This window comes from Saccostrea cucullata, unplaced genomic scaffold (genome assembly GCF_032062105.1).
Source record: "Saccostrea cucullata isolate Sc308-1 unplaced genomic scaffold, CSIRO_AGI_Scuc_v1 ctg5854, whole genome shotgun sequence".
Lineage (NCBI taxonomy): Eukaryota > Metazoa > Mollusca > Bivalvia > Ostreida > Ostreidae > Saccostrea > Saccostrea cuccullata.
In genome coordinates this window covers 13,256-40,909 of record NW_026938511.1, presented here as the reverse complement: position 1 = coordinate 40,909, position 27,654 = coordinate 13,256, and the positions used below count along the sequence as shown (strand labels likewise).

At 35.0% G+C, this 27,654-nt stretch overlaps 1 protein-coding gene across 4 annotated transcripts in view; it reads left to right on the top strand.

Annotated features, from left to right (window-relative positions):
* Positions 1 to 26,881, top strand: part of LOC134250549 (kinesin-like protein KIF26B) — a 59,442-nt gene extending 32,561 nt beyond the window's left edge. For 2 of the 4 annotated variants that reach the window (XM_062732914.1, XM_062732916.1), the window contains 12 exons: positions 9,028 to 9,193; positions 14,482 to 14,673; positions 14,871 to 14,964; positions 16,881 to 17,078; positions 18,928 to 19,080; positions 19,783 to 19,875; positions 20,359 to 20,409; positions 21,168 to 21,312; positions 22,630 to 22,792; positions 23,085 to 25,875; positions 25,976 to 26,172; positions 26,365 to 26,881. In XM_062732914.1, coding sequence (XP_062588898.1) covers positions 9,028 to 9,193; positions 14,482 to 14,673; positions 14,871 to 14,964; positions 16,881 to 17,078; positions 18,928 to 19,080; positions 19,783 to 19,875; positions 20,359 to 20,409; positions 21,168 to 21,312; positions 22,630 to 22,792; positions 23,085 to 25,875; positions 25,976 to 26,172; positions 26,365 to 26,523 — 4,402 coding nt within the window. In that variant the 3' untranslated portion in view covers positions 26,524 to 26,881. Of the gene's footprint in view, positions 1 to 6,642; positions 7,180 to 9,027; positions 9,194 to 14,481; positions 14,674 to 14,870; positions 14,965 to 16,880; positions 17,079 to 18,927; positions 19,081 to 19,782; positions 19,876 to 20,358; positions 20,410 to 21,167; positions 21,313 to 22,629; positions 22,793 to 23,084; positions 25,876 to 25,975; positions 26,173 to 26,364 lie in introns of those variants that run through there. The other 2 variants (XM_062732917.1, XM_062732915.1) reach the window with 2 other exon arrangements.
* Positions 26,882 to 27,654: the final 773 nt, after the last annotated feature.

Genomic DNA, 27,654 nt, shown 5'->3' with positions numbered 1-27,654 from the left:
ACTCTGAAGCAGTCATGTCATTGGCTTTTTTATGAAGTTGCCCCCTTTTTGTTCTAAATAAGCTAGAGTTCATTTAATCATATATGTGTCTCTTTGTATCTAATTAGAAAGTTAGCTTAATTAACAGGATAGATTGATTATTTCACCTTAGATTAATTTGGTCCAGATCCAAAAAATACTTTCAAATGTGTGTCAGTTTTTTTCTGCCTAGGGAAAGTTTATGTTCGAGCAAAGATTCTGAGGTCAAAAACAATACTGTGATGAATCCTGTACATGTTCACCTTTTGGACTGGGGGCTGTTTCACCTTTTCTATAGAGTTCATGCCGATTTCTTTGTTTCCTGCCTTCCATTCCTGGGGCACCAGCAGTTTGATGTGGACACGAGGCAGATGATGGCGGTAGCTGATGCTGGCATCATTTTCCAGGAAATGAGAGTGTTGACAACTTCCTCTAGATTTTGTTAACATGGCAGAACTGACCATTATAAAAATTATCTTGATTTATACGAACAAGTGGACATGCAACACTAGTGATTAAAGCCTGGTCTAACCGAGTGACAATCAGCAATGGTCCTTTTATGGTAATTATTGCTGATTATATTCCTTTTCCAAACACAACTAATTGTGTTAAGAGTCCGACACAAATTTTATTCACTCTCACTATTGAATGGATTTGACTCATCTCTTTGATTTATGATACGGAGGTTATCTCCATAATAAAGTCACACATTGATATGCCAATGATACTATCACACAAAAAATGGAGTATCTTTGCCCCCTTGGCTAAATATTCTCAGGTTTTATATAATGTTTATAACACCTATAGGAAGGTAAAATTAATGGAGAAAATGTACCATTCATGCATTGCTGAATTTTAAAATTTCATTCATAAAAATTCAGAAAGTTACCAGGCAGAACAGACAGTGATTTATTGTTTGATCATTCTGATTTCAATTGAGCAACACACACGGTTCTGTCTCCAGCGAAAATATAACAATCTTTGTTCCAAAGAAATAATATTTTGTGCCAATGGCTATAGTCAGAGTTACCTCTCTTTTCTCAGGTTATTTTGTTAAGTGTTGCTCTGATATTACCAAACAGCGAGATAAAATCTATACATGTATTGGTAATTAAATGTTGTATCAAATATGATGGGTGAATAGTTAAGAATGGATAAACAATGATTTCCTAGAGAAACTCTTATCCTATTCAATAATCATTCAAGGTGACTTATGCAGGCTTTACACAAGGCATAATTAGAAAAAAGACATTGGACAAAAGAAGCATAGGAAGGGAAAAGCCACAGATAACATTTCTCCTTCAATTACTTGAGCTTGATATAAGTTGCTTTAAAAGTAATGGTTTTAAAAAAAGTACAGCTTTTATGGGAAAATCCTTGTTTTTGCTGCTGAAGTCCCATGATGATGATTCATGCGGAGCTTTTTACAGATATTATAGCCAATTTTCAATTCTTTAAATACAGCTCAAATGATTTTTGAAGGACTACTATTAACAAATAACTGAAAAAAAGATAATACGTTTAATAGTCATAAAAACTGCAAAAAATTCAATATTGATTTGTTAATTGTTCATTTTTTAAATCGAGATGGTAAATGGCCATTACTGAATGGAAGTTTGCCCGGTATTTTAGGTGTTAGGTTACAAGAGACGGATACAGGCACTGTTGTGGTTCATTCAATAGTTTGACATCATCTTTTACTGAGGGGTAGTTTGATACAAGGGGTCTTTAACACAGCTGGTCAATATATTTACTCAATGATTTTCTTTTGTCACAAAGAATTAATTTTTTGCGAGCGTAAATTTAAAATTAAGTGATATTGGCAGGCCTCCGTCTTTGATCTTTTGAGGAGTAGGTTCCCAGTGGTTTGTGAGTGACGCTAGCACGCTCTCCAGGCATCAATATAGGATCAATTTTCTAACATCTTTGTGCCAGGGCATTCATATTTGCATAGGGAATAAATCAGTTTGGACTTGTGGAGATTTCATTTTCCACCCCTTTTTTATTTCCTGCCATATTTGCATGTTATAAATGAGAAAGGATGTGAGTCCTGTGTATGGCCATTTTCTGGTCAATAAAATGGGCCTTTATGTCTGAGAAAATAAAAGTTCGTTTCCTCAACTTGTGTGCATCGTAATTTTGTAATTCAAGAATGCTGTTCATATTGAAACTATATTTCAAAGTCCACTGTCTTTAGCTCTTGAGTTTAAATCAAATGTCCTACATTACAGAGGAGAATAGAGAACTTGTGATTTACAGTTCTGACCTTGGTCAACAAAATATTGGTGACTCAGATCCAGCATTTAATTGAGAGAATTAATAAGTTACAATGATAAATGCATTGTGGACCATATTTAAGAAGTGGTCAGATCATATCAATTAAATGGCCAAACAAATTGGAATGTGAATCCCCAGCACAGTAATAAATTGCCTTGTATTAGTCACAGAAAGTTGCTGTATCTAGGTAGTGTGCAGAGTTACTCCCCTTTAAAAAAAGAAAAGTTTTTGTTGTTTAATCTAGAAGGAGGTGCTTGTCTGATGTATTCTCAATTTTCCAAAAGGCTTTAGTTGAATTACTAGGATTTAGCTGATGTGTAGAATTCATGTGGTTAGAATTATTGAGCCTGTGTAAAAGCTAGATTACTCATTCCACAAAACACTCCATGCACCTGAAAACTTTACCTGCAGCTAATTAACAGTCTAACTCCTAATCCTCCAGCTGATGGAGAACAAACTGCCTGAGTAAAACAGACTCGTGTTGTTCATTATGTGGCTCAGTAAACACCAATGGCCATGTGATTCATTCTCCGGGGTGCCCCAGCTATGGGCAGGTAACAGCTGACCAGTACATAAATCACATTTCAATTAATTAAATCTTGTTTTGAACTCCTAATGACATTCATTCTTTAAAAGCAAAGTAGACACTATGTCCAGTGAATCCCGTCTGAGTCACCAGAGCCAATGTTTTTGTCTTGATGTGGGGAAAATTCTATAAAGGGACAGGTGGTTCTTAGCTATCTGGGGTAAAATTTGCATTTATAACGGTTTCACTTTTAGATTAAAAAAAAAATACAGAATAGCAAGTCTCTGTACTTTTCTAGTTCTATTATTTAAATTTATTGCACTTTCTGTATTCAAATTATTTTTCATTGTTAGAATATACACCAAGTAAGTAGGTACAGGTGGCATAGAATTAGAGTATCCCCATTTTGTAAAAAGACAGTGAACATTATATTTTCCCAGTCGCATGGGAAGTTGAGTTGATACACGGTGGTACATAAGATGTCATATTGAATTAATATGTCATCTACAAGATTAATTATACCTCATTAAAATTAAGCAAACATGGAGGTAAAGGTGTCACAATGCAGTTTTCAGCTGTCTTCTCAGCTGGGGTGAGGGATTTACCATTGATTCTCCCTAGAACAAGATCGTTAACTTTATGATGAAATGAAATAGGAACGGTATCACCTTTGAGTCTGAAATTTCAGTCACAGCACATGAAACCTTTTGATAAATGTCTAGAGATGAATTTAAACATATTAATCCAAGGGAATAAAACAAGCATGAAACGGGTCGAAGAAAAAGTGTTTAGATGCTACACAATCTAACTTGACTTTATGAGATGGGGTGTGCAACATAGTAAACTTGAGCTATAAAAGACCATGAAATTTGTAACACTTGTAGGACATAAAACTGTTTCCCTTTTGCCTGTACATAGATTTAGGTTTAGAGATTTAATAGTCCAAGATTTACCAGAGTTGACTGAAAGGCATGGAAAATGTAACTCTTCCTCATGAATTGTTCATGAGTTAGTAAAAAGAAATCTTACTTGATAGCTAAAAAATCCCCACTAGGCACTCTTCTAGTGTCAAAAAAGTCCATTAAAAAGGAGAATAGTGATAGATATGTGGCATTGTACAGTTTATATTAGCAGGTTTCTGACAGATCAATACAAATGACATTGTGAAATTCAATTTTCTTTTATGTGTCACATTGAGGGAGTGCACCTATAGTCTGTGTCTGCTTCACCATTGTAATTGAAAGTAGTCCCCTATAAAGAGTCTACCCCCTTCATCAACCTTGTAAATGTCAGTGCAATTCTTAGTTTAAAAAGTTTAAGTTTTCTTATTTCTTAAGTCAAAATTTGATTCATTGATTAATTCAAACAATAACCATGACATCTATAAGGAATAGCCATGATTTTGGTTTCCATTTTGACATATAAGCCTATATCTCTGAAAATTTATGGGGGAAAAAGCAAAAACAGTTCATATTTTATTATTCTTTAGTCATGATAACATTTTTTTGGAAATAAATTTCAATTGCATTTATTAATTGAAAGGAGAAAGAGGGAATGAGCCACTTTGGCAGCCATTGTGACTCACGATCAGTGGAAGGGAGACACAGAGCTGCCTCTCAGCCTGGCTTCTCCATCAGAGACACATAAAAACCCCAACCAATTGGTGTGCAGTAGAGAAAGAAACTGTATTATATTTTCTAATTGGTGCTATTGTTTTTCCTCATCTTATCATTTGATCACAAATTCACGTCTGACATGTACCCTTTCAGGCTGTCAACATAACAAAGCTAGTTTTGCACCCAGTAATTGATTTCTAATGTTTTTGTGTGAGGAAGTTGCCACTGGGATATCCTTGCCAAGAAAAGTATAGAAAGCTTGGAGCATGGCAATGTATGCTATATCACTTGTTGATCTAGGAGTTGGTTTTGTAGGAAAAAACACAATGGAGTCTGCAAAAAGACATGTGATAGAGTTGCAAGGTCAACAAAAAAAAGCTATCAAAAACATTATATTCATGGTGTAAGTTGTAAGGAAATGGCTACAGCTGAAGAAATACTCATTTGACATAGTTATGTTATTCCTTAAAGCATGATCAAAATTGTTTTGGACTTGTTAGCACTGAGTTTTTCCCGATTCTTTGTGAGATAGTCATAATTAGTCACCAAGTGACCTACTGGTATCCCTTCCCTTCTTCTGCGTTTGCACAATATTCAGCTCTCATTAAATCTTTGAACATTTTCATTCAATATCTTATCTAAAATGGCTGAACCACTTGCAACCACATTCTGATACTTCCATGAGGAAGATTAAAAAAAATCATGTTATTGAATGTATGCAGATATCAAAGAATATCATGAACTCTAAAATTTCTTAAAAACAAAAGACGTACATTGAGGGAGGTTAGGTATGAGGCAAATATTCAGTCTGTTGTTAAGCTGGAATGGACACTTACTGAGCAGGGTTGAGGTGATGCTAATTTGATGTAATGTCTGTGACGGGAAAAATTATTTGTTTATTGTTAGTGGTTATTCTTTTTGACAAGTGGCCTTTAGATACCTCATAAACCTGTTGTGTTGATGCATCTTTCATCAGCCATCGATATTGTGTCCAAGGGTTGCTGGAAGGGCACAGAGACTAGCCATTATTTACATATGCACTGGTATTCCATATAAAAATGAATTGATGCAACTTATTGCTTATTTAAGAGTCCTATTGTGTTCACAGTGTTAATTTTGAGCAAGAATTGTTGAGCATTTTCATGGTGCTGGGTGCCAGCATTTTTGTTGCTGAGCCATTAGATGTCAAACCACCAAGAGTGAATCTTTAGTGAGAACAGACACATCATTAGCAAGCCCTGTTCCTGGAGAGGTTACCATGTGCTGTTGTCTGAAAAAGTTCATGTTATTTCTGTAGCAGTAAAAATAAAACTGGACAACAGGTCACATACATCATAAAATGGTATTTAGTAGTTGGAATGATGAAAATTCCAGATGTAGGTACATAGCCACATATATACATGTACAAGTATATATTTTTCTGTCAAACAGTCTTCAAATTAGGTGACTTGTAAGTGTCAGAAAAATTATCTTCTAGAATTTTTTAATTCCATTTTTTGTATTAGGTGGGGTGGGGGTATGGAAGGAAGATTAGATAAACATGCACAACTGGTGAAAAAAGTATTTGAGAAGAGAGATATTGTTTATCATTTTAGTTATTCAAAAATTGTAGCCAGAGAATGTAGAAGAGGTATGTCATTTGAGTGGCAAGGATGGACTTTTAGAGTGAATCTGTGTTTTCATTTCTTCCAATAATCAACAAGTTGGTGGTGTATGGATAGCTTGCTGCTTGTCATAAATGTGGCTTGATGGGACAAATTATTGATGAATCCTTGTGTAAATAAGACCCTGTGTTTGCCAAGATCCTTGTCACAGAATATGTTTGAATAAAATCATTTTTGGCAAGAACCCTTCAACTTCAGAGGCAAAAAAAGTGTTCTACATCTTAGAAGGCAGTTTTGATGTTTTGAGATTTTACAAGACAAAAGAAGATAGAGGACCATAAATGTCTTGAGCCTGAAGTTTACTTCAAAACTAGACAGGGAGAAAAAAAAGTTTGAATGCCATTTTCCCCCAGTACTGGGAATTCCTGGTCACTGATATATATGGATTGGAAATTAATTCTGTGTATGTTGCACATAAACTGTTGGCCATAAAGCGCTAATGGGAGTTTTAAGTTGATTAGGCATATTGAAAGTTTGAAGCCAGTAGGTAATAATGTAGTAGCCTCCCGGGATCCTGTGTGCCATACAACCAGAGAGATGCTGAACTGATTACTACTGATTAAGCACCTCAGAAACCCAGAGCATGTGTACTCAGATATAGATATTATATTCCTCGACTCCCTCATTGATCACTTTTCACATGCAGTGTAGTGATTGATGATATTGTTTGTCAAGGATTTACTGACTTTAACAAAAACTTTGGAAAGCTTAATAAGCTATTGGATAACTGTGATTGGGAATAAGTTGACAGTTACCTGGAGAAGTTCTGGATTGGTTCTAGAATTGATGGGCATCTGGCAGTTCTCCTGTCATTTTTTCTGAAGTGATTTTTCCTTCAGAATGCTAATTTGACAGAGATGTGTGCATATTGTGGGGGTAAAACTTTTGAGTTATTGCTTGACACACATTGTATTGACTGCAGTGGGTATGAGTGACGGTTTACGTGTTGCAAGTTTCCGACACAGTCTCTAGCTTTAGCCGATGTTGTGGTTGTGATGTGTAATAGATAACTGGATTAAAATTACTTCTGGATACCAGGTTATGAACAAATCATGAATTCACCTAAAGTAAAAGACAGGTATGCTTTAACTATCTTTTTGTCTTTTTTTCTTTCTTTGTTTGTTTTTACTTTTGTTTTCTTTTGCTGGTCAAAATCAAAAGCAAAATGTTGCAGAGTTCCTGTATTAGATAAATACACACATCAGCAGCCAAGCATTAGTATGGACATAGCTGACCCGCCATCTGTTTTTGCACTAATTAAGGTCATATATGGTCTCCAGGCATATTAATTTTATTAATGGTTCAAATGGGAATAGAGTACAGATGATATGGCAGTCAATCAATATCAGTTACTCCTAAAATTAGAAAGCTCTTAAATATCGTAACAGTTATTGATGGGTTATTAATTTATGAGAAAACTGTTGTTTTCTTTGTAATTTCTTTACAGCTTTTTTCCCAGTCATGCAAACAAAATCTGTAAAAAAACAAAACAGTTGACAAAACAATTTTGCCAGAGTTTGAAAACTACAATTCCACTTTTTTTTTATGCAAATGAACAACAAAGTTACTGATTAAGATCAAACATGCAGCAAAAACTTATGGTCTAGCTTATTTCTAAGTCATAAGAATTGCCATCAAATACATATACAGTACATGTACTACATATATAAACTTAAAGAATTCTGTACTAGGTAAAATGAATTAACAATGATGAAAGTTGCAGTGTCCCATGGTTAATCATTATCCCTAAAAAACTGTACTCTGAAATGGTTTGAAACTAAAATCTTGAAAGTATGAAAATAAGGAACAACTTTGTGCTATAGATAAATTTTGATTAGATTTGAGTCCCAGCAGTGCTGTTGATTTGAATAGAGTGAAAAATATTGATAGATGAAAAGTCCTTAATATCAGCATATAGAGTTTGCAATGCATACCACATTAAGATTCAAATATTACAGAATATTTGCCTCTGTAAATACCCCATGATGGATAATAGCAGAGGATCGAGAGAGAGTGATTTATGAGGCCAAGACAAATATCATTTCCGACTAATTGCTGGGTAATCTTCAAAACAAATCACATTAGATTTTTTTTTATACTGAAGGAACTCCTGATATGTCTCAGTATCAACTTTTCCCCTATATCAAACACCTATCTATCTAAATCTTTTGTCCATAAATCTTGAGACATGATCTGGCAGAATGGAGGAATATTTATATAAATCATGTTTGATTGATGAGATTATTCATGAAATGAAAATATGGCATAGAGTTCAATGTGAAAAAGCTATGTGTAAATTGACTTTTTGTTCATGGATGTTACATGTATCTGAGCATCACTCGGATCTTTAACTCTCTTTCAAAACAGTATTCTTTAACTTCTACAAGAAGTATGAATTCATTTTTGTACAATTTTTCCATTTAGAGATTTAACAAAGACTCCTTGAAACATATGAACAGATGATATTAATTATTATTTATATGATCTTTCCAGAATTTTTGGGTTTATTCTGGAATAATGCAATAAATGTTTTCCTGTTCTTTGATGAAAGCATACAAATTATGTAAACTTTTGATTAGAAGGAACTTTATTTTTGCTAGATATTAATCTGTTAATTTTTCAGGAATTTCCTGCTGAGTAAACATATGTATCAAGAATGTGAAAATGCCTAGCATTAAACATTTATCATTCAATCTGGGTAGGTTAAAAGTTTGGTGGCTACATTTGAAGTCACAGGAGAAGTTTATGAATGAGGGCTTTGAGAAGCTGAACTTCTGATGCACCTCCTTTATTTTGTGGAAGTTTCTGGCATGTACATTATAATGTCCCTTACATGTCAGCCTTAAAATTGCTTTGTTCTGAATGATTTATCGTATATTTAAAGTAGTTTATTGTATTAACCCATCTTTGAATTTTTGTTCTTTAGGGCTGCACAAAAACTAGGAAAGAAGAAGAAGAAGCACCACCAACAGGAACCAGATCTACCACAATACAACACCAAGTACAATGAGGTGCTGAAGAACTCCCCACCCCCAGCCCCACCCTGTCTTCTGAGGGCAGCAGGGCGACTCCAACAACCTGGAATTGGAAAGGTAGGCATATATCAACATATTTCAAGGGAGTCTTAAGTTTGAAAGAAGATTTATGTCTTTCTTGTTATATCTTGTAAAGATCGATGCAGATGAGTGCATAAAAGTGACCAAAACAGGTTTCCGATGCTCAAGATTAAGTATGTAGTTTACTTCGGGATGTTCAGTGTCAGTATATGTAGATTCCATCATAAACCTGCCAGAACTGTCCAAGGTTGTTATGACCCTCAAAGGTCCAGCACCCAGGGGGATGATAGATGAGGGCCTGGCTAGTCTCTTCACACAGGGAATACCTATCTCTCCATAAACATGTCTCTCATATCAGTAGTGATGGATTAGACTCCAACAAAAATTAGAATTTTTGAAAACATAGATGTACCTGTATCTTTCAGCACTGAACATAGATTTCTTTTAGCCTACAGGAGTGATTATTATGTTCTCTCCTGTAGGGAAACTTCATGGTCAAGCATATCCATCTATCAACAGACTGACAGTTGGCAGTGCTTGAGAGTTGTAAAAGTTTGAAACAGCCCAGATACCTATGTGGCTTGGAAATGATCAAACTGTGAAAATGGAATTAAACCAGTAGCTTTGAATTTGTCTGACATATACCAGTGCTCTTGTTGCAGAAACATCATTGCTACATATGTTAGTAAAGGTCAGACATGCCAGGGATGTGTAAAGAGGGTCTTTATAGGTGTACAGCTCATTAGCTAAACAGACAGAGAGTATTCCTAGTTCTTGGTGTTGACCATTATCTGTAGCTGTAGAAATGAGGTGTCAGAAGTAAACTTGATGAGAAGCAATCAATCTTTGGCATAGCTAACCAAACATTGGGGGAGTTGGTTACATAGTATAGCTGTCAGAAATGATTCTTTTGGCCTTAGTATTGTTTTGAATGGATAGGATGGACTTTTTAATGTGTTTCATGCCCTGCAACTAACAACTCAAAATTTTATCGGTCATATCAATGTATCATAGCTGCTAGGAAGAAATGCAATATCCAATGGTCTTGCGTTGTAAGATGTTTTTCAACATTGAAGACCAATGTCTTGGTAGACATTTCATGAATGAACATATTATTAAATTGTTTCTGGGGGTGGGAATATTTCTCTTCAGAAAAATTTCTCTCGCAGAAAATCAACAACAATCAGCTTCACAAGGCTTTAGAGTTATAGGGGGGTCCAGCTATGTAAACAAATATTGTATACAAGTTCAATCCCATCCTTCTTGATTCTTTAAGGTGGTCAAGACAGCACAGGATTGGTTTGTTTCCTTGTGAAAAATCTCATGAGTAAAGTGATTATCCCCAATTATCACCCCTCCATGACCTTGATTGAAATGCTACCCTCTCAGAAGAGCCTGTATAATAACTGTAATAGATTAGGATCTGGTATCAATCTGAGGATAACTAGAAGTGTATTGGAGGATTAGGGTTAGGGAGGCAGTCTCTTGCTGTGACTTGGACCATAAGGACAAACTAGATTTAATGGAGAGGGGGTTTACCATCTTTTTGTACCCATCTCTTTGTGACCCACACCCAGGACCAGTAGTATTCAGTGGGGGATTGTCACTAGGACAAATTATTGATCAATAGATTACATGTTATTCAACACTGTTTTGGCAAATACTATAGAATTGTTTTCTTGTAACAACTAAGAAAGGAATTGATGATTAAATTTCTCTGCTGTTTTGGGGCAATCTTTTTCTAAGTACATTTTGCATTTTCCCAAAAACCCTGCTCTCAAAGAGATCTGTTTTATTTTTTTTTTTTTTTTGCGAGAGGTGTACCAGTATAAAGAATGTTAACTTGATTTGGAGTCTAGACATACAGGGTTTGGTCAGTTAACTGTTTGACCAGATCATGCAGCCATCTGTTCTCTCTGTCAGTCATGTAAGGTGGAAATAGGGTGAAATAGATGGATAGGAGAAGAATGATAGATAGGACTTGTGGTATATGAACTCTCATAAGAAAGAGATGTGGTTTGCAAAATAAATTGGTATTGAATATATCAGAAAATTGATTGTTATAAACTCTAGTCTTTTATGCCTATTTATGCTCCATAACTGCTGGGTCATTTTTGATCATACTGATGTTGAAACCATCCCTATGTTCCACTATATCTTAGGTGAGTGATGTGGCCCATAGATGCTGTACCTCTTTAAAAAGTGGTGCTCTGAAGTCATTTGAAATTTTACATAAAACATAGTTCAGAACCCACTATGGAACTGTTTTCAGATAATCTGAAAAAGATTAAATCAAGATTTTATCTGATAGACATAAAATTTTCACTGTTTAAAGAATTTCTTCTGATTAGCAATGTGTTTGATGTTATCAGAAGTTGGGGACAATAACACACAGGAAACAGGGGACCTCAGATATACCACCTCTCTCTGATGTTTTCGTGATCCCATATCCTGCATATGAATGAAAAACCGTGATTCCAGACTCAGAAATAATCAGCAAGATTAAACTTTGATGGAACATGATGAAAAATTGTATATTTTAATTGGAAACATTTTGAGAGTAGGAGAAAAGACTTTGAAATTGATGATAATTAATTTTTCTGCACTTGACGTGACTGTTGAGAGGTTTAGATGATAACTTGTTGCCTGCTAATTGAAAGGGTCTTTCTATTTCCTGGTCAACTAATGAACAGTTCACATCCCTTTCATGTTGTATGAAGTAACCTGCTTGAATATTTGATTCCAACACATAATCATTTCCAGAAGTAATTAACACAGAAAAAAATCTTATCAATTTATGAAAAAATTTGTTTTATCATTCTATTTTTATTTACTGTATAATATTAAGTGGATGGCTTAGCTATCGGAGCTGAATCAAGCTGTTTCTTTATTGGAAAATTGATCTGTCATCGGATGTGGGAACGTTACAGTTGATATGTAACTGTAGATCTGTTATTGTAAATAGTAATAATCAGAAGGTTTAAAGTGACCTGTCAACATGTTACAGTATCCGACAAATCAACGAAGAAATGTCTCAGAGGACACTGCCACCACTCCACCACACTCGACCCACTTCAAATTATACCAGCACTTATCATCAGGCTGTGGTCACTTCTGTCTGACCATAGATTTCAAGGGAAAATTTCAGTAATTATAGAAGATTGATTTTACTAGGAATATGAATTTGGTATTTGAATGTGTATAAGGCAGGAGACACACTGCCGATTTTACAAGTGGCATCAATACAGAGGATGAATGGAGCCCCGGCAAACATTAGCAGATAGTCATCTCTTGAAGATTCCTTTAAAATAAATTTAAGGATAAATATTCATACAAAATGAGATAGGGATGGTTTAATGGCCAATTGATGTCTCCCCTGATGATGTGGCTATGACTCGTGGCTGATTCCAGTAATGATATGTTTATTAATATTTATTTAAAGATTCAGTGATGATCAGACCTAAATGTAGATGGACAGATTAATGAAATATGGCAGAACTTATGTTACATGGAACAATTAAAGCTTGTTAAATATTACCCCCCCCCCCCCCCCTGAGTCCTCTATACACTTTAAATAAAAAAAAAATAAACTAACAAACTTTCATGCTATTTTGAGGCCTGATTTGTTTATCGTTAATAATTCATGTGAAATGAACATTGTAGTCTTATAGGCAGCTGTTTGTTAACATGTGGTTGCCAACTCCTGAAGTACTGTTCCAGTAATGTTCTCTGAATGTTTTATTTGGTTTAGCATTTGTTAAACATTAAAAAAAATTGCCAATTATAAAACTGCACAAAACATGCCCAAGAAAATGTGCAAAAAAATGGAAAGTAATAAGAAACGCCAGGGGAAGCAATTTTATGGTCAGCTGACCAGCCGTGCTCTTGATGGTCTTCTTGGTAGATGGTTATTGGCTACATTTTTTAACAACCATAAAATATCAACAAATTCTGTGGTTAAAGTGTGTGAATTTTATTTTAAAAGAATAGGTTTTGACAGATTTGTAATAATTCAAAAACCGTAGCCACTTCTACATTCTCTTTGCAGAGGGAGGAAAGGAAATCTATATAGCTGTCCCATCTTGGGCATGCAATCAAAAGTTAGTGTAAAAATCCATCCAATTTCCATTCTGTTTTAGAGAGCATGAAACTTAATCATCTCCTAATTCAGTATTATTCAACAGGTTCTACTCAAAGTAAAAAAAAAAAAAAAAAAACCCTGCTTAATGAAGTCCATTTGCACTGTGTGCTTGATTTACTGAGCAAGTAGAAGGATAGTGGAAGCAACGGCTTTTTTATGGACAAGGGAAATTTGATTTCATGGGAACTGCTCTCAAAAAAGACTGATTTAACAGGATTTGATTTAATTTTGTAGCCATCTTAGGCCCTATTCCTACCATTGAGCAAGGGTTATCATGAGTAATACAAGACTGTCTTGGACTTGGGCCTCTGACTGACAAAAAAACTTGCATTTCACTTTAAAATATATGAGCAAATTTGACAAATTGTTGTTCTAAATTTGAATTTTAAAAAGTGTAGGAAGATGATGGAGGAGGTATTACTAGGCATTTAGGGATGAAAATTTATTATTTCCCTTAGATGATGATTTGTTTTGGGGTTTTTTTGTCCCGCCATGAATATGTTTGAAGAATAAAGTGTTTCTATAATGTCCATCTTCTACATGTAGTTGGTCTTTCACACTTTGCGTTAATGATATAGCTCAGATTCAAAAAGAAACTATTCAGATGTCATACAGTGCTACAAATTTTCATGTTGCATTACAAATGAACCCAGGGTGGGGCATTCATAGCCCATGGACACATTTCTAAGTTTTTGCTTCTTTTTTCATGGAAATATGCATTCGGTACATGCAGGTGTTCAATTTGAAGCACCATTTTTGAGGCAAATGTCGTACTTTCTGAAATGACAATAAATCAAATGACAAAACTATCAATGTGATTGATTGAGAAATTAAAAGAGAAAATGTGTTCTGGTTGTTCATACTAATATCCTGTTATCATGCTTCTGATTCTCATGAAATATTAAATTTAGTTCCAATCAATGAATAAGAAATTGAAATCAAGAATTTTTTTCTAATGCATTTGATTGATGTATTGATTTGTATGCAGGTGCAGATTAAGATATTCAAATCATGTTTTACAGTGAATGTGGACACACCAGCATAGATTTAAAGGAAAGCGAGGAGATGCAATTCCTAAAATTACTATGGTTGTTATTGATATTAAAGATAAATAAAAACTGATAGCAATTTAAATTCATGGGTACATAAAAGTAATCACTTATAATTTTTGGTTGATTTATAGGTAAAGGTCATGTTAAAGATTTGTTCTGAAGGACAAGCACAGTCCTGTTTATCCATCGACCCAAGGAAGAAACAGGTCACGGTCTTTGACCCCTCCACAGTTGGGGTCACGACCTCATCTCATCGTAGAACCACACCAACAGCTCCTAAGATGTTTGCCTTTGATGCAGTATTTTCACCTGATGACTCGCAGGTAACTTAAATCTTCAATAAATTGCTGGAAATAGTAATATTTGTCTGCCATGACTACTGGTTGTGTGCTGGATTTGAAATTGTTACTGTTGTAAATTAAATTAAAATTAAATTAAATTTATGGCTCTACTAAGACAAAGTAGACGGATACTTGGCAACATTGTACAATCTTTTTAATTGAAATTTTGTGACTTTCAGACGGAGATTTGTTCCAGCAGCCTGACAGACATTATACAAGGTGTTGTCAATGGAGCTGACGGCTGCCTGTTTTCCTATGGATATTCCAGACAAGGTTTGTACTGCTACAAAGAACACATTCTTTGGAGGAATAAAAACAGTTTTCATCTCCCGTTTTTTTAAGGGCTGATGATGCCTCTTGTCATGCCCTCAGAACCTCTTGCTACAGGTTGAAGTCACATGTCATTATACTTAGATCATTAACGATGTTTTCTTCAACCCATATGAGATTTATTAATTCAGAAATAGTTTTTCATCAGCTCAGAGACATAATGTGCAATTTTTGTTAGATAATTAAAGTGGTGTGCAGAAGATACATCTGTTTTACATGAAAGCCTTTATTAAATGTGGTGAAGATGTGCACAGGCAGAATAACTAGCAATTTTACGTGTTACATATAAAATGACTAATGCTGAGGAAGACATTTTGTTTGTATATCCTAAACATAACCTGAGAGAAATATCTGCCTATAATGTATCCTTGATTGTGAACACTGTAAGCTTTTTATTTTCTGGGTTTTTAGCAGTCTGAGAAACAGATCCTTTAATTAAATCTGGGGAGCTCTACCATGTTAACAGTTTACTATAACAAAAACAACATTTTTAAGGTTGCCATGAACATACCAAGTGAATAGTTTGTTAATTGTTGACACAAAATTTACCTCCCCTTGCCACTAGGGGGCTCCCTGGATCTTGTCTGTCTGACAGTCCCGGATCTTCCCAGTGAGAGAGTTTGCTTCTGACTCATGTTTCTCTTGTACCAATTAGATTGGCAGGGCTAAAGGGATTTGTTATCTTGTCCTTTGTTTTCTATCATTATGTTGTCATTAAAATATTGTTATGCTTTTAAACCACCCTTAACGTTCATTGTAAAAGAATTTGAGTCGAGTATTGAGATTTTAAAGTTCTTGATGCAAATATGTCGGAGCTTTAATAAAACCATAATCTGTTTACTTAGTATTCATCAAAAGCATATTATATGAGTAAAGCATCTCTAATTGTGTTGGTTGGTTAAGTTTTTGCTGCAGTTGCTGAGAATGATATTAATAATCAACAGTCCCTGAGCTGCTCTTTGAGAATGTCAGTGTCCCCACAAGTTGGTGAGGGATGACTCAAACCAAAACAGAAAAAAGATGTGCCAAAATTTAATTAGAACCTTGTTATAGAGACTGAGCAACTGGACATTCAATCAAATAAAAACATGCAAATATCAGTTGCCTCCTAACTAGATTCTATTCAAGACCATTATCATGTCTGGAGAAAGTTTTCATTCATCAATTAAATTAATTTGATTCCAATTGGAAGAGAAAAAAATTAGTCCTCACTTCCTCCAATAAAGAGCTTGTCATCTGACCAAATATCTAAATCTGCCAATTACTTTGTTTATTGAATTGAGTCTGTAGAGAGTGATTATTTTTGATGATGATATGGTTGAAGTTAATGGGATGGATTAGGGAGTTGGGGAATTGGTGTGAAGTGAAAATAGCTCTCTTCTCCTGTCAGTGCTGGAATGTGGATCATGTCTTTATTTTATAGCCATAAAAAGTTAATTCAATAAAAAAAAGGGAATCAGATACCCCAAGATCTTAAATGCATTGAGATCTTTATTTTGACATGTTAATTGTAAATGATATACATGTATCAGTGCTACAATTATTGTAAAGGTCTATATATGGAAGGTTTACAATTAATGTACAATGTATTAATGTATTAATGTATTAATGTATTTGGTATTAATAAATCTTATCTTATCTTATCTTATCTGTATATTGGAGGTTATTACTCATTTCCACCTGTAAGTGAGTTTCAAATCCTGTGGATTATGTCAACATCTATTAAAAGAGCCTTGTCATTTTTTTCTCTGTACAAGTTAGTAGCAGAAAGCCCCCACTTGCTAGAAAGATCTTCATATGACCTAGAAGTTCTGTAATACATGTGTAATTATTTGATCATTGGTGCATTTTACTTTTAGGTAAATCCCATACTATGATGGGAGAAGACGTGTCAGCTCAGACCTTGGGAATCATGCCTTGTGCCATTTCTTGGCTTTTTCGTCTCATCGATGAGCAGAAGGACAAAACGGGAGCCAGGTTTTCTGTCAGGGTGTCAGCCATAGAAGTGTCCGGAAAAAACGAACAACTGAAAGATCTACTGGCAGAGGTGGCAAAATGTAAGAGAAATCAATTTGTATGAAATATTTTGGTGTAACACTCTCATTCCATATTACTAAAAATAGGAATTATAATAGCATGAAACGTAAAAATCCTGGACCATATGTGTTAACTTGTCTTGCATATCTATGTCCCCCCTTTCTTTCTCCTTTTTCTGAAGCAAATTTTGATTTTATGTATAAAAATACTCAATCTATATACATAAGGAGGAAGTTGTGTTTCACTATTTCATTGTTGTGTGGCTGCATCTCTTCTGTTGTGCAAAGGCATCTTTGAATGTTTTATTGCATACCAGAGAGTGATTGGTGTAAGGCAGGAAGTTTATTTACATTGTATGAAATAATTGTGTTCTCGAAGCTAAAAGTTAGGGTCTGTTTTGTAAGAAGTTCTTCAAATGATAGTTTGATGAAATGTTGATCAGATAGGCATGTGTTGTGCATGTGCATCAAAAAAAAAAAGAATGTTGGTAAAAGTATTGTGGAGAGCTTTGCTGGCATTAATGCATGTAATGATCTGCACCTGAAATTCATCTTTGGCTATGTTGGAGACTATATGCATTGTTGAAGCCAGTAATTGCATTACAATACAAACCTAAACCAACTCCATTTCATCCTAGTTATAGATGTCTGCATGAATTCACTGCCATGATTAGTGTTAATTACACGACTTTTTTATTGGAGAAAAACATGCAACAGACTGCTAACTACAAGTACTCTCTAAGTGTTCATCATACGATCTTTGAAATATCTCTTGAATTGATAAATAGCACTGATGGGCATATTCCAAGAATCTATTGCAATAAGAATGCTCATTAAAGCATGCTGGAACTCATTGTCAAAACTGTTTTTATGTATTGATGTTTTTGTCTGGAAATCAAAAGGACTTGCATAATTATTTAACAGAAAAAATATCTAATAAAATCTGTTGTACATATTTTGGCATTTGATAAAGGTGGGATTTAATTGGCAAGAAACATTATCTTTGCAACACCTGATTTTGAGAAGAATTTGCTTGATGTGTATGTAATTCATTTTTGGTGCATAGCATTATACTTTCTACTGAGGAAAAAAAGAAAAAAAGATCCTTAATCCTTTAAATTTTGCACTTGCACAACGCAAATAAACAATTTATAAAGTTAAAGCTGAATTTAAGCTATGATCTGAAAAATCTTGATGTAAAATGTTTCTGAAAAATTAGATTTAGTTTTTATTTCACAAAAAATAATTTAGTTATTGTATTTTAAATATGAGCCTAAACTATAATAAACTTTCAGCATCATCATTTTAAAGAAGCGAACATTATTTTTAATTTAATTATTTTACCTCTTTTTAAAAGTTCTCAAATTACATAACTCATTAAAGACGAGTTATATTTTTTGAAAGGTTTTTGACCTGGTCCTTGGGTTCATTGTATTGTATTGTATTCATAAACTTGATACAAAAAATGGATTTTTAATGAGAGTATAACACTGGGTGGTTTCTTTAACTAATTGCCTCCCATTATTTAATTACCCGAGATGAGGTATATGTTGAGTGAAAATGTGTCAATTTTGACAGCTCTACCACAGTGCACAATATGGTGCTGATTTTTTGCATTTTTCATTTATTTACCATTTACTCCTGCTTAAAGAGGCCTTAACTTTATTACATTGTTTTTTTCAAACACAAATGGCTACAAAACGAAGATCTTTATAAAGTCTGCTCACTCGGATGTTTTTTGTTTTATTAGTTGAATAAACTTGAATTTCAGTTTTGTTTCTAGTTTTAATAAGCAACTAATGTGCCCTGTTTTGAGTGATCATTTTAAAAAAGGAAACATAATAATAATATTACATTTCTTTTCATTAAGATACTGAAGCCGGTGTGGGAACAGCCCCTGGTGTGTACCTGAGAGAGGACCCAATCTGTGGAACTCAGCTGGAGAACCAGAGCGAGCTCCGAGCCCCCTCCGCTGAGCGAGCGGCGTACTACTTAGACGCCGCCTTGGCCTCTAGAGCTCAAGGTTAGGAGCTAGTTGTTTGTCAAAATATTTTGTAAGAAAACAACCAATATCTTAATTATAAATGTTTGAACCAATATTTAAAATATGCTTTGGTGAATACTTTCTGCAGATGTAGTTAAAAGAGTATTGACATGAGGTGCATATGATTAATGAATTTTGATAGGTAACATTGTGGGGTCCATTGAAGCTGGCTAAAACATGCTAAAATAGCTTTGCCAAGCTGATCTGCACATATTAATAGGGGTTGTAGCAAGCCAAGAAGTAGGCAGTTATGTGACATGAAAGCTGCTAATTCAACCTGAAAATTCCCCTGTTGGCAGAAAACATGTTTTAACCCTTACTGAAATTGACAATTTATTTCACACACAGCAAACATCTGGAAATTCTGTTCTCTTGTTCTTAGTACTAGCCAACCATATCAAGGTGCAGTCTTCTGCAAAAATATGAATTCACATAACAAAGGGCTACTCCAACAGGGTTAGGAGTTTCATTGTATAATGTACAACCTTTCTCATCAAAGGTGCCACACCATGAGGTTCTTGCAATATCCAGGCCAAAAATTGGTTTGCTTCAAGGATTAATGAATTAATGAACATATGCCTGATTATTAAGTACAGAAAGAACAATGAACTTTTTATTAAAAGTGCACATTTGTAGAGATCTAACTATTTGTTAACTGAGTTTCCTTGAATATTTTTGCAGAAGATGAGGAGCTGAGATCATCTCACATCGTGTTCACACTTCATGTTTATCAGTACAGGATAGAGAAAGCAAATCAAGCTGGACTTCCAGGAGGTAAGGACTTTCTCTCTTATACACTCATTCTTATGACCAGACTACAATGTAGTTGTCAGAGATTGATTCAAACATGTCAGCATATTTTTTGTACCAAATATAAGCTTACATTGTGGAGTATAGTGAAATATTTTATTGCTTATTATAAAAGAAAGATTTGAATAAAAAGTTGCAGTTTTAGGGGATTTCCTTTTGCCTGATGCAAAATAACATTAATCTGCATTTAATCAGAAAAATGAAACAAGAAATAGAGTATCTACCTATCAGTAATTTTGAAAAATAAAAATGTTATGTTATCAAGAATTACATTTGTGAGATTATTTCAGTCTAGACTTTTCACTTTGTTTTTGTATAAGGTGGCAAAAACTTTACACAAAGGAATAAAATTTTAAAATCACAAATAGACATCATATTCAATTAAGTACCTTTTGTGTAAAATTATATTTGAACAATTAATTCAAAATCAGTAGTAAAATTTCTTAGGCTTGGCAGTGGATTATCAGTGTAAAAGTTCCCTTCCTCAGACAGGAACTGGTAATGTTCTTTACTTTTTCTCCTGAATGCAAATTTGAGTTTCCCTGGTGAGGCTCACTAAATCAAATTTTGTATGCTGCATGCCAATCACGGAATTCCTCCATCCTGGCTAAATCAAATTTGAAAACTTGATTCGGCACCAATTCAACTGGTTGTGTGATTTGAGTGAAAGCATTTTTCTCTTGATAAAAAAGCAACAAGTTGAAGCACTTTTTCTTGATGTCTTGGCTGAAAAATAAATGCTTTCGGGATTTATAAGAAAGGAGATATCAACTCTAGAAAGCACATGCAGATGACAGATTTTGAATCGGTCTAATATGGTTGCACTGCTTGGGGAAGTGGTCCATTGATTTGGTATTGAAATCAGTGGGTTATTTAGAATGCATCTAGATACAGAAGTGGCCAAAGTGAATGTAATCAATAATGGTAATCCAAAATGTACACAGAAAGGTTGATAGTTTCTCAGCTTTGGAACAGCTCTCCTCAGATCAAGTAGACCTTACCCCGGACTAACATCAATTATGCCATTTCTCTGTTTAAACTTAGCCAAATCTTCAATCAATCAGACTGCTAAAGAACTGAGAAAAGATAATGCTTTCCTGTTCACCCACAGATCATCAGCACTATCAAACCGTTAAAATAAAATAATGATATACATACACTTCACAACATCAGAAATCTTAGGTACATGTCTTCAAAACAAATATTTATCGTAAACAGAGTTACAAAGTATTTTTAGAATACCTTAAATATTTCAGTGGCTGGAGGAAGAAGCAGACTTCATCTCATTGACCTTGGAAGTTCTTCAAAGTCTAAAGATCCTGACAATGTCTCACTTAGTCTCTCTGCACTGGGGAATGTCATCATGGCTCTTCTTAATGGTCAAAGACATGTACCTCACAGGTAACTTAAGTCTATATACATTGTAGCAAGCAGTATCTTAAAACATTTGAAAGAAGCAAGCTTGTATCATTTTGTGCAAATGCTAGGAGTTGGGTTTTCATTGTTTAATCAAATTTAGCATTGAAGCATCATTGTTTTAAATGCATTTTATCTTGGCTTTTGGTTTATATTTTTATTTGCCGTATGTACCAGGTATTAGATATATATACTTCAAAACTCTAGACCTCACAAGAACCAAGTGAAGAAACAGTGTGTAAGCCTAAACTCTCTGTCTGCTTTTCTAATTTATATTGCAGTGGATATTCTTGATCCCTAAATAATCTATTTTTAAGGAAAAAAGTTGTAATGACAGTAATGATATACACGTGTCGAAAAGATATAATAATGTGTTCTAACCTCTGTAAAAAAGCCTATTATTTTAAATTCATTAGCTTTAATAAGTACAGTCCACAAATTGTGTAAAAAAGATCAGATTTGGAATCTCTGAAGCTTGACTTGATAATTCTCCTCTCATTAGAGTGACTTTCATGTCATAATGCCTACGAAAAAAATATCTCCATAATGAATTCGTTTGTGGATTAAAAAGCTAGTTTTGACACGCTTCAAAATCTTTGGCCTCAACTTCAAATAATTATAGTGCAAGTTATATAGGAAGCAAATTAACAAGAAAAACCTAGGATAATGACAAACAGATTTTTACACTGAAGAGGGGCAAAACAGTGTTTATTGTATCTTGAACTTATTGGCAGATATCCTATTTTCAGGATGTGTTGCCAAGAGGTACAATTTTTTTTATTAAGGTGTTATAAAGAGGAATATAAAATCAGAGATGTTACTAATTTTTTTAACTCCAGCATGTCTTATTACCTATTAATGAAGAAGAGATAGATTATCATTAAAGTATGTAGAAGATTGCTTCATGAGGTAGAATCTTGAACGGCACTGAGTGCTGTCTGTTGGCTCTTGACATTATGACAAAGAATAACGGCCATTGGTTGGATTGTAAATGTTATTATCTACATAAATTCCTTTGATGTGCCAAAGAACTATTATTGAGATAAATTCACTCAATCCAGAATGAACAAATAGTTAATTACCTGTATCTTGAGATCTACCCATGATGCAGGAATTTGTGTAATTAGTGGATTACATATCCTGCTTGCTTGTTAAGTGAGTTGAAGTTTCAAGACATATCTTGGAAGTTGTGTTCATTAAATGGTTAGATAAGATTGTTGTATTGTGCATTAAATTCAATAAAGAATAGCCCTGGAAACATGTGAAAATCAAAATAGCTGTGTAAATCATTTTGTTTTACAGAGATAGCAAAGTGGCCCAGCTGCTGAGGGATTCTCTAGGAGGAATATCCTGCCGTACGTGTATGCTTGTTCATGTCTCCTCGTCAGTAAGTCACCACAACGAGACCCTACAAGTTATTCAGCTAGCAGCAAGGATTCACAGAATGAGGAGGAGAAAAACAAAGGTAAGGCATTTTTTTGTCCCTTTCTTGTCTTTTCTTCTGTCTGCAGTGAATGTTAAATATTTTTTGCTTTAAACTTTTGAATTGAATAGTAGTAGCCAATCTCTTTAAGTCTGGAACACATACTCAGCTATTTCTGCCCTTCTGTTGCAATATAAGATTCAATATAATGTCCAAAAATATCAAATCATTACTTGGCCATGTTAGCAAATATGTTTTACTCATAATTTTTTTCTATATATAATAATTACAATATGTATATAATTTATTTTTAATCAATGCATTGTTTTTGTAGTTTTCAAGTACCAGCTCTGATGACAGTTCCACAGATGATGGAAGACTTAGGAGACCTTTCAAAGGCTGTAGAATGGGAACCCTCAGAGAAGATATGCTGTACCACTCTTCTCATTCAGACCCTGACTATTATACCTCTAGCAGTGAACAATCATGTGATACTGTTATATATGTTGGTGCTAATGGGCAGTCTCTCAGTGACCGTGAAATCACAGACAATGAAGGACCACCAAGGTCTGTTCCAAGGACAAATCCAAGATTACCTAGACGACCCAGTGGGTCAAGGTCATCTGGGGATGAGGGATCCAATTCAGATAGTGGACGTAGTCATGCATCTTCAGATTTCAAGTACGGGAGAGCTGCTATGATTCACAATGAGAATTTCAATGTGAATAGAACACTTTCTCCTAGATTCCAGCCACAGCCTGTTAAACTACCGTCAACAGTGAGGGATGTCAGTGTTGTGTCCTCTCATGCAAAGTCACCACCAATGTCACCAAGTGTGGGGCAGAGTCAACATCCTCTCAAAACTCCCACACGTTCTAGATCACAAGATTCACCTCAAAGGATGACAGTGAAAGGAGGACCTACATCGGAACAGCTAAAAGGAGAGCAGTGGATTGATGGGCCTGGAGTATATTCAAAGAGCAAATTAATGGAGGAGCAGTGGATTGATGGACCACAGGCTTTTGTGAAACAAGAACTTGTCAATACCTTGGATCCTGCAAACAAACATCTATTCAATCCCAAAATGAATGCTGAAGAGCAATGGGTAGATGGACCCATTGAAATGATAGCTGGATCTCAACAGCCAAACAAAGAAGGAAAAGCAACCAATGCAAAGTTATCTGTGCACACTAGTTGTAAAGTTGAAAAACCATCGAAACATAAGTCCAAACCAATGCTTGACATAAAAGAACGTCCTGAGAGCACTTTCAGTGAGGAAAGCAACTCCTCATTGGCTGTGCAAGGCCCAGATTCAAGGCCAGTAAGTTTACATGAATCTGAGGAAAAAACTGAAGCTAACCAGCAAAATGTAAAGCCTTTTGTAAGAGACTGGGTTCAGAAACATAGTACAATTGTTGATAGTAAAACTGCTCCAAAGAGAGAGGATCATTCTGATATCATGGAATCCCAGTGTAAATACAAAAAGACAAAGGCAGAGTCTCATCGTAAACTGAGTGCTTCAACGCCAAAACAGTCACCCATGAATTCACCATCAGTTCCAAGAAAAACTAAATGCGACTCGCAAGCTGTTGGGAAGTTGCAAAAGTCACACTTACCAACACCATCCAATCCCACCAAACGAGTCAAAGATTGGATACAATCTGTGACGATAGAACAAACCCAAACAAATTGTGACAATTTTGTGTCAGTTAGTGACTTTGGTTGTGAACTTAATGCGAGGGTTTCTGAATTGAATACTTCTCAGGATTTGTCTTCATGTAGTAGCATTCAGTTAGAAACTACTATGGAAGTTGACTCTCAGTGTGAAACAACCATGAACACAGCTCCCTGTAGCAGTGATGGTCGACCAGATGAGATGGCAGAGTGCAATATTGGTGACATTAGTTTTGATAGCAGTGTGGATGCTTGTGATACCAGCAATTCACTTAACAGGGAATCTATTTATGAAATGCAGATGGATGCACAACTAGAAAAGAGTGACTTGAAAAATGTGGATATCCCAGACAATGATACATTCAGTAGTGTTAGCAAAGACGAGGACTCAGATTGTGAAAATGAACCTCTTCTTGCAAAAGAGTACAACTTTCCTCATTCATTGACTGTGGAGAGCTTGAAAACACTTGTTGCAGAACCATTTGGTGCCGATCAGCAGAAATCGAACCAGAATCAATCTTATGAAGGGTGTGAGCTTGATAAAAAAATCAAAGAGAATTTATTCATTTATGACAAAGCTAAACCAATATCTTCATTACATCGTACACCTGATGGTGCTTCAAATCCAAATTTAGTCAATGAACTTAATTATGAAGAAAAAATTGACATGAAGTTCATGAGAGGAGAATACATCATCAACCATGTGCAGCAGATTTCTAGTCACAATATGGATATTTACCAGAAAGCTACCTCACTTGTTAAGTATGAGGAACCTGATGTTAGGAAATCAAAGTCAAAGCCACCCCTTCCTAAATTATGTAAATCTCACAGTGCTAGTCCATCACGTTGTAAGGATTTGAGTCTCAGCCCCAAATCTCCTGGCTCGTACACAAGTAAAACATCTTCACCAGGTGGTCATGTCAGTCGTTCAAAAGAAAAGTCACGTCAGACTTCAACATCTTCAATGTCGTCACAGTCGTCTCTTCCGGTCACCACCAGTCCATCTTCAAAATCATCAAAATCTCCATCTCCCAGTAAACTCCCCATCTTTTCCAGTAAAGGATCTCGTAAAAAAGACAAGGAAAATAAAGTTGGCAACGGTCGTGTAGTTGAACTGAATGCGTCCAGTAGAGGAACAGACTCTGACAGTGGTAATGACAGTGGGATTGTTGCACATGAGAAAAAGTTACTTTCTCCGTATAACACAGTGACAAAACCCCGCACTCCTAGCCATTCCAGCAGTGGGCATGGTAGTGACAACAGTAGTACTGTCAGTGCTGATCTGAGGTCTCAGCTGGGGATCAAGGACAAACTTCATGGGGGGACCAGCAGTGGATATGAAAGCATGTTGAGAGACAGTGAAGAGGCATCAGCAACATCTTCTGGACAGGAAGAGAGCAACAGCGAAACCCCCAATGATAAGAAAAAGGGATCCAAAAAAAAGAAGTCAAGTTAGTATTTCCCTCTTAAATTTTTCTGAAATATATTCCTTCACTGAAAAACAATAAATTTCATTAATCAATGTTTAATTGAACCTTTTTGTTATTGTAGGCACCAAACGGAGTCGCTCTGCCCCAGCTAGATCAGGGGAGAGTCCTGATGGTAAAGGGTCTGTCGTCTCAAGTCCCTCATCTAAGGCCTGGGTGGACACAAGGCAAATCCAGAGAATCAAGGAGGAGCCATTTGAAATCAAGTTGTATGATATGGATGATGTGGAGCGACTTGCAAGGAGACGAAATGAAGAAGAGGTAAAGAATAGGGATTGTCATTGTTTATATTGATTATTGTTTAAAGGTTTTTAAAATTTAAGGAGGCAGTTAACATTGCATTCTAAAGAGTTCTAATTCCATGCTAAGAGTGCATATGTAAGATAGAAACATTTCAAAGAAAGCAAAAGAAAGATAATTCTTATTAAAAGATTTGATTTTTTTTTCTTTCAGGAAAATGATCAGAAAAAGGAAAGATTGTTGAAGCAAGGCAAACCACTGGAACTTATTGACCACAAAGATCAGATTGTGATGGAAAACCGGAATTGGAGATTTGACTGTCGTTTCTTCATGTGCTTTTGCCGTAATAAACAGAAACAAACAGACTTGTAAATTGTCAAACTTGCCAATGAAATAATAATCAACTTTGGCTGCCAAATATTTCAAAGTGCATTAAAAAAGAGAGTTTGCAGGATTTGGTCATGTGTGCATTTGTTTTTGTTCTGATTTTATATCATTATGCATTGTACATATTGTATATAAACTTTATTTATATATATACAGATTGCATGTATATTTACATGCATTTAAACTGTAAAAGATTTTGTACATTTTTATTATTTATATGTATGCAGTAAATATGCAGTTTCCCTTTGCAATAGTTTATGCATGGTAGACTTTGGGAATTATGACATCTATGTACTTATATATTATTTGTAATGTGGTATCAATAAATATATTTGTACCATTTCAAAAAAAAAAATTATCTTTCACATCTTGAATCAACTCAAGGATTGGTGAGGTAATAATGTTGACAAAATAAAAGCAGCAACAAAGAAACAAGTTCCACTGTGGACTACAATTGCACAGTAATGGCCAGGTTGTATGCTTTGATCATGATACAAACAGCTTTTTTATACCCCACTCAGCAAGTTGTTGAGGTAATAATGAATTTCCGCTTTTCAACTTAGATTTTTGGCCATATCTTGAATATGATGAATAGTTTTCAGCACAACTCCTCTTTAACCGCTGCACACAATTTCGTCAAACTTTGCAATTATTCAGGACAATTTGCAATTTACCAGGAAATGCCGTTTCCTATATTTTTTCTGGGAATTTTTTTGCACTTTTCAACTTAGAGTTTTTGCCATATCTTGACTATGAAGATGAACAGTTTGTCAGCACATCTCCTCATAAATCGCTGCAGAGAATTTCGTCAAACTTTGCAGACATTTAGGAGACAATGTGTAGATGTGGATTTTACTGGGAAATTCCGATGAAAATTTAAATGAGCTTGCTCAATCTATAATGAAAGGAACTGTCGGGTATTGTACAAAAACTACAATAGGAAAATTGAACTTGTGACATTTTGATCAAGGAATGTCCACTCTATCACGTTGTAAAATTTGAATTTTAAGGTAAAAGAAAATTTTCTTTTGCATTTACCTATACCTAGAATATTTAAAATTTACATGATGGCTCTACCGATTGTCGAGTTACTGTGGTGTTCTGAATAACTGCCAT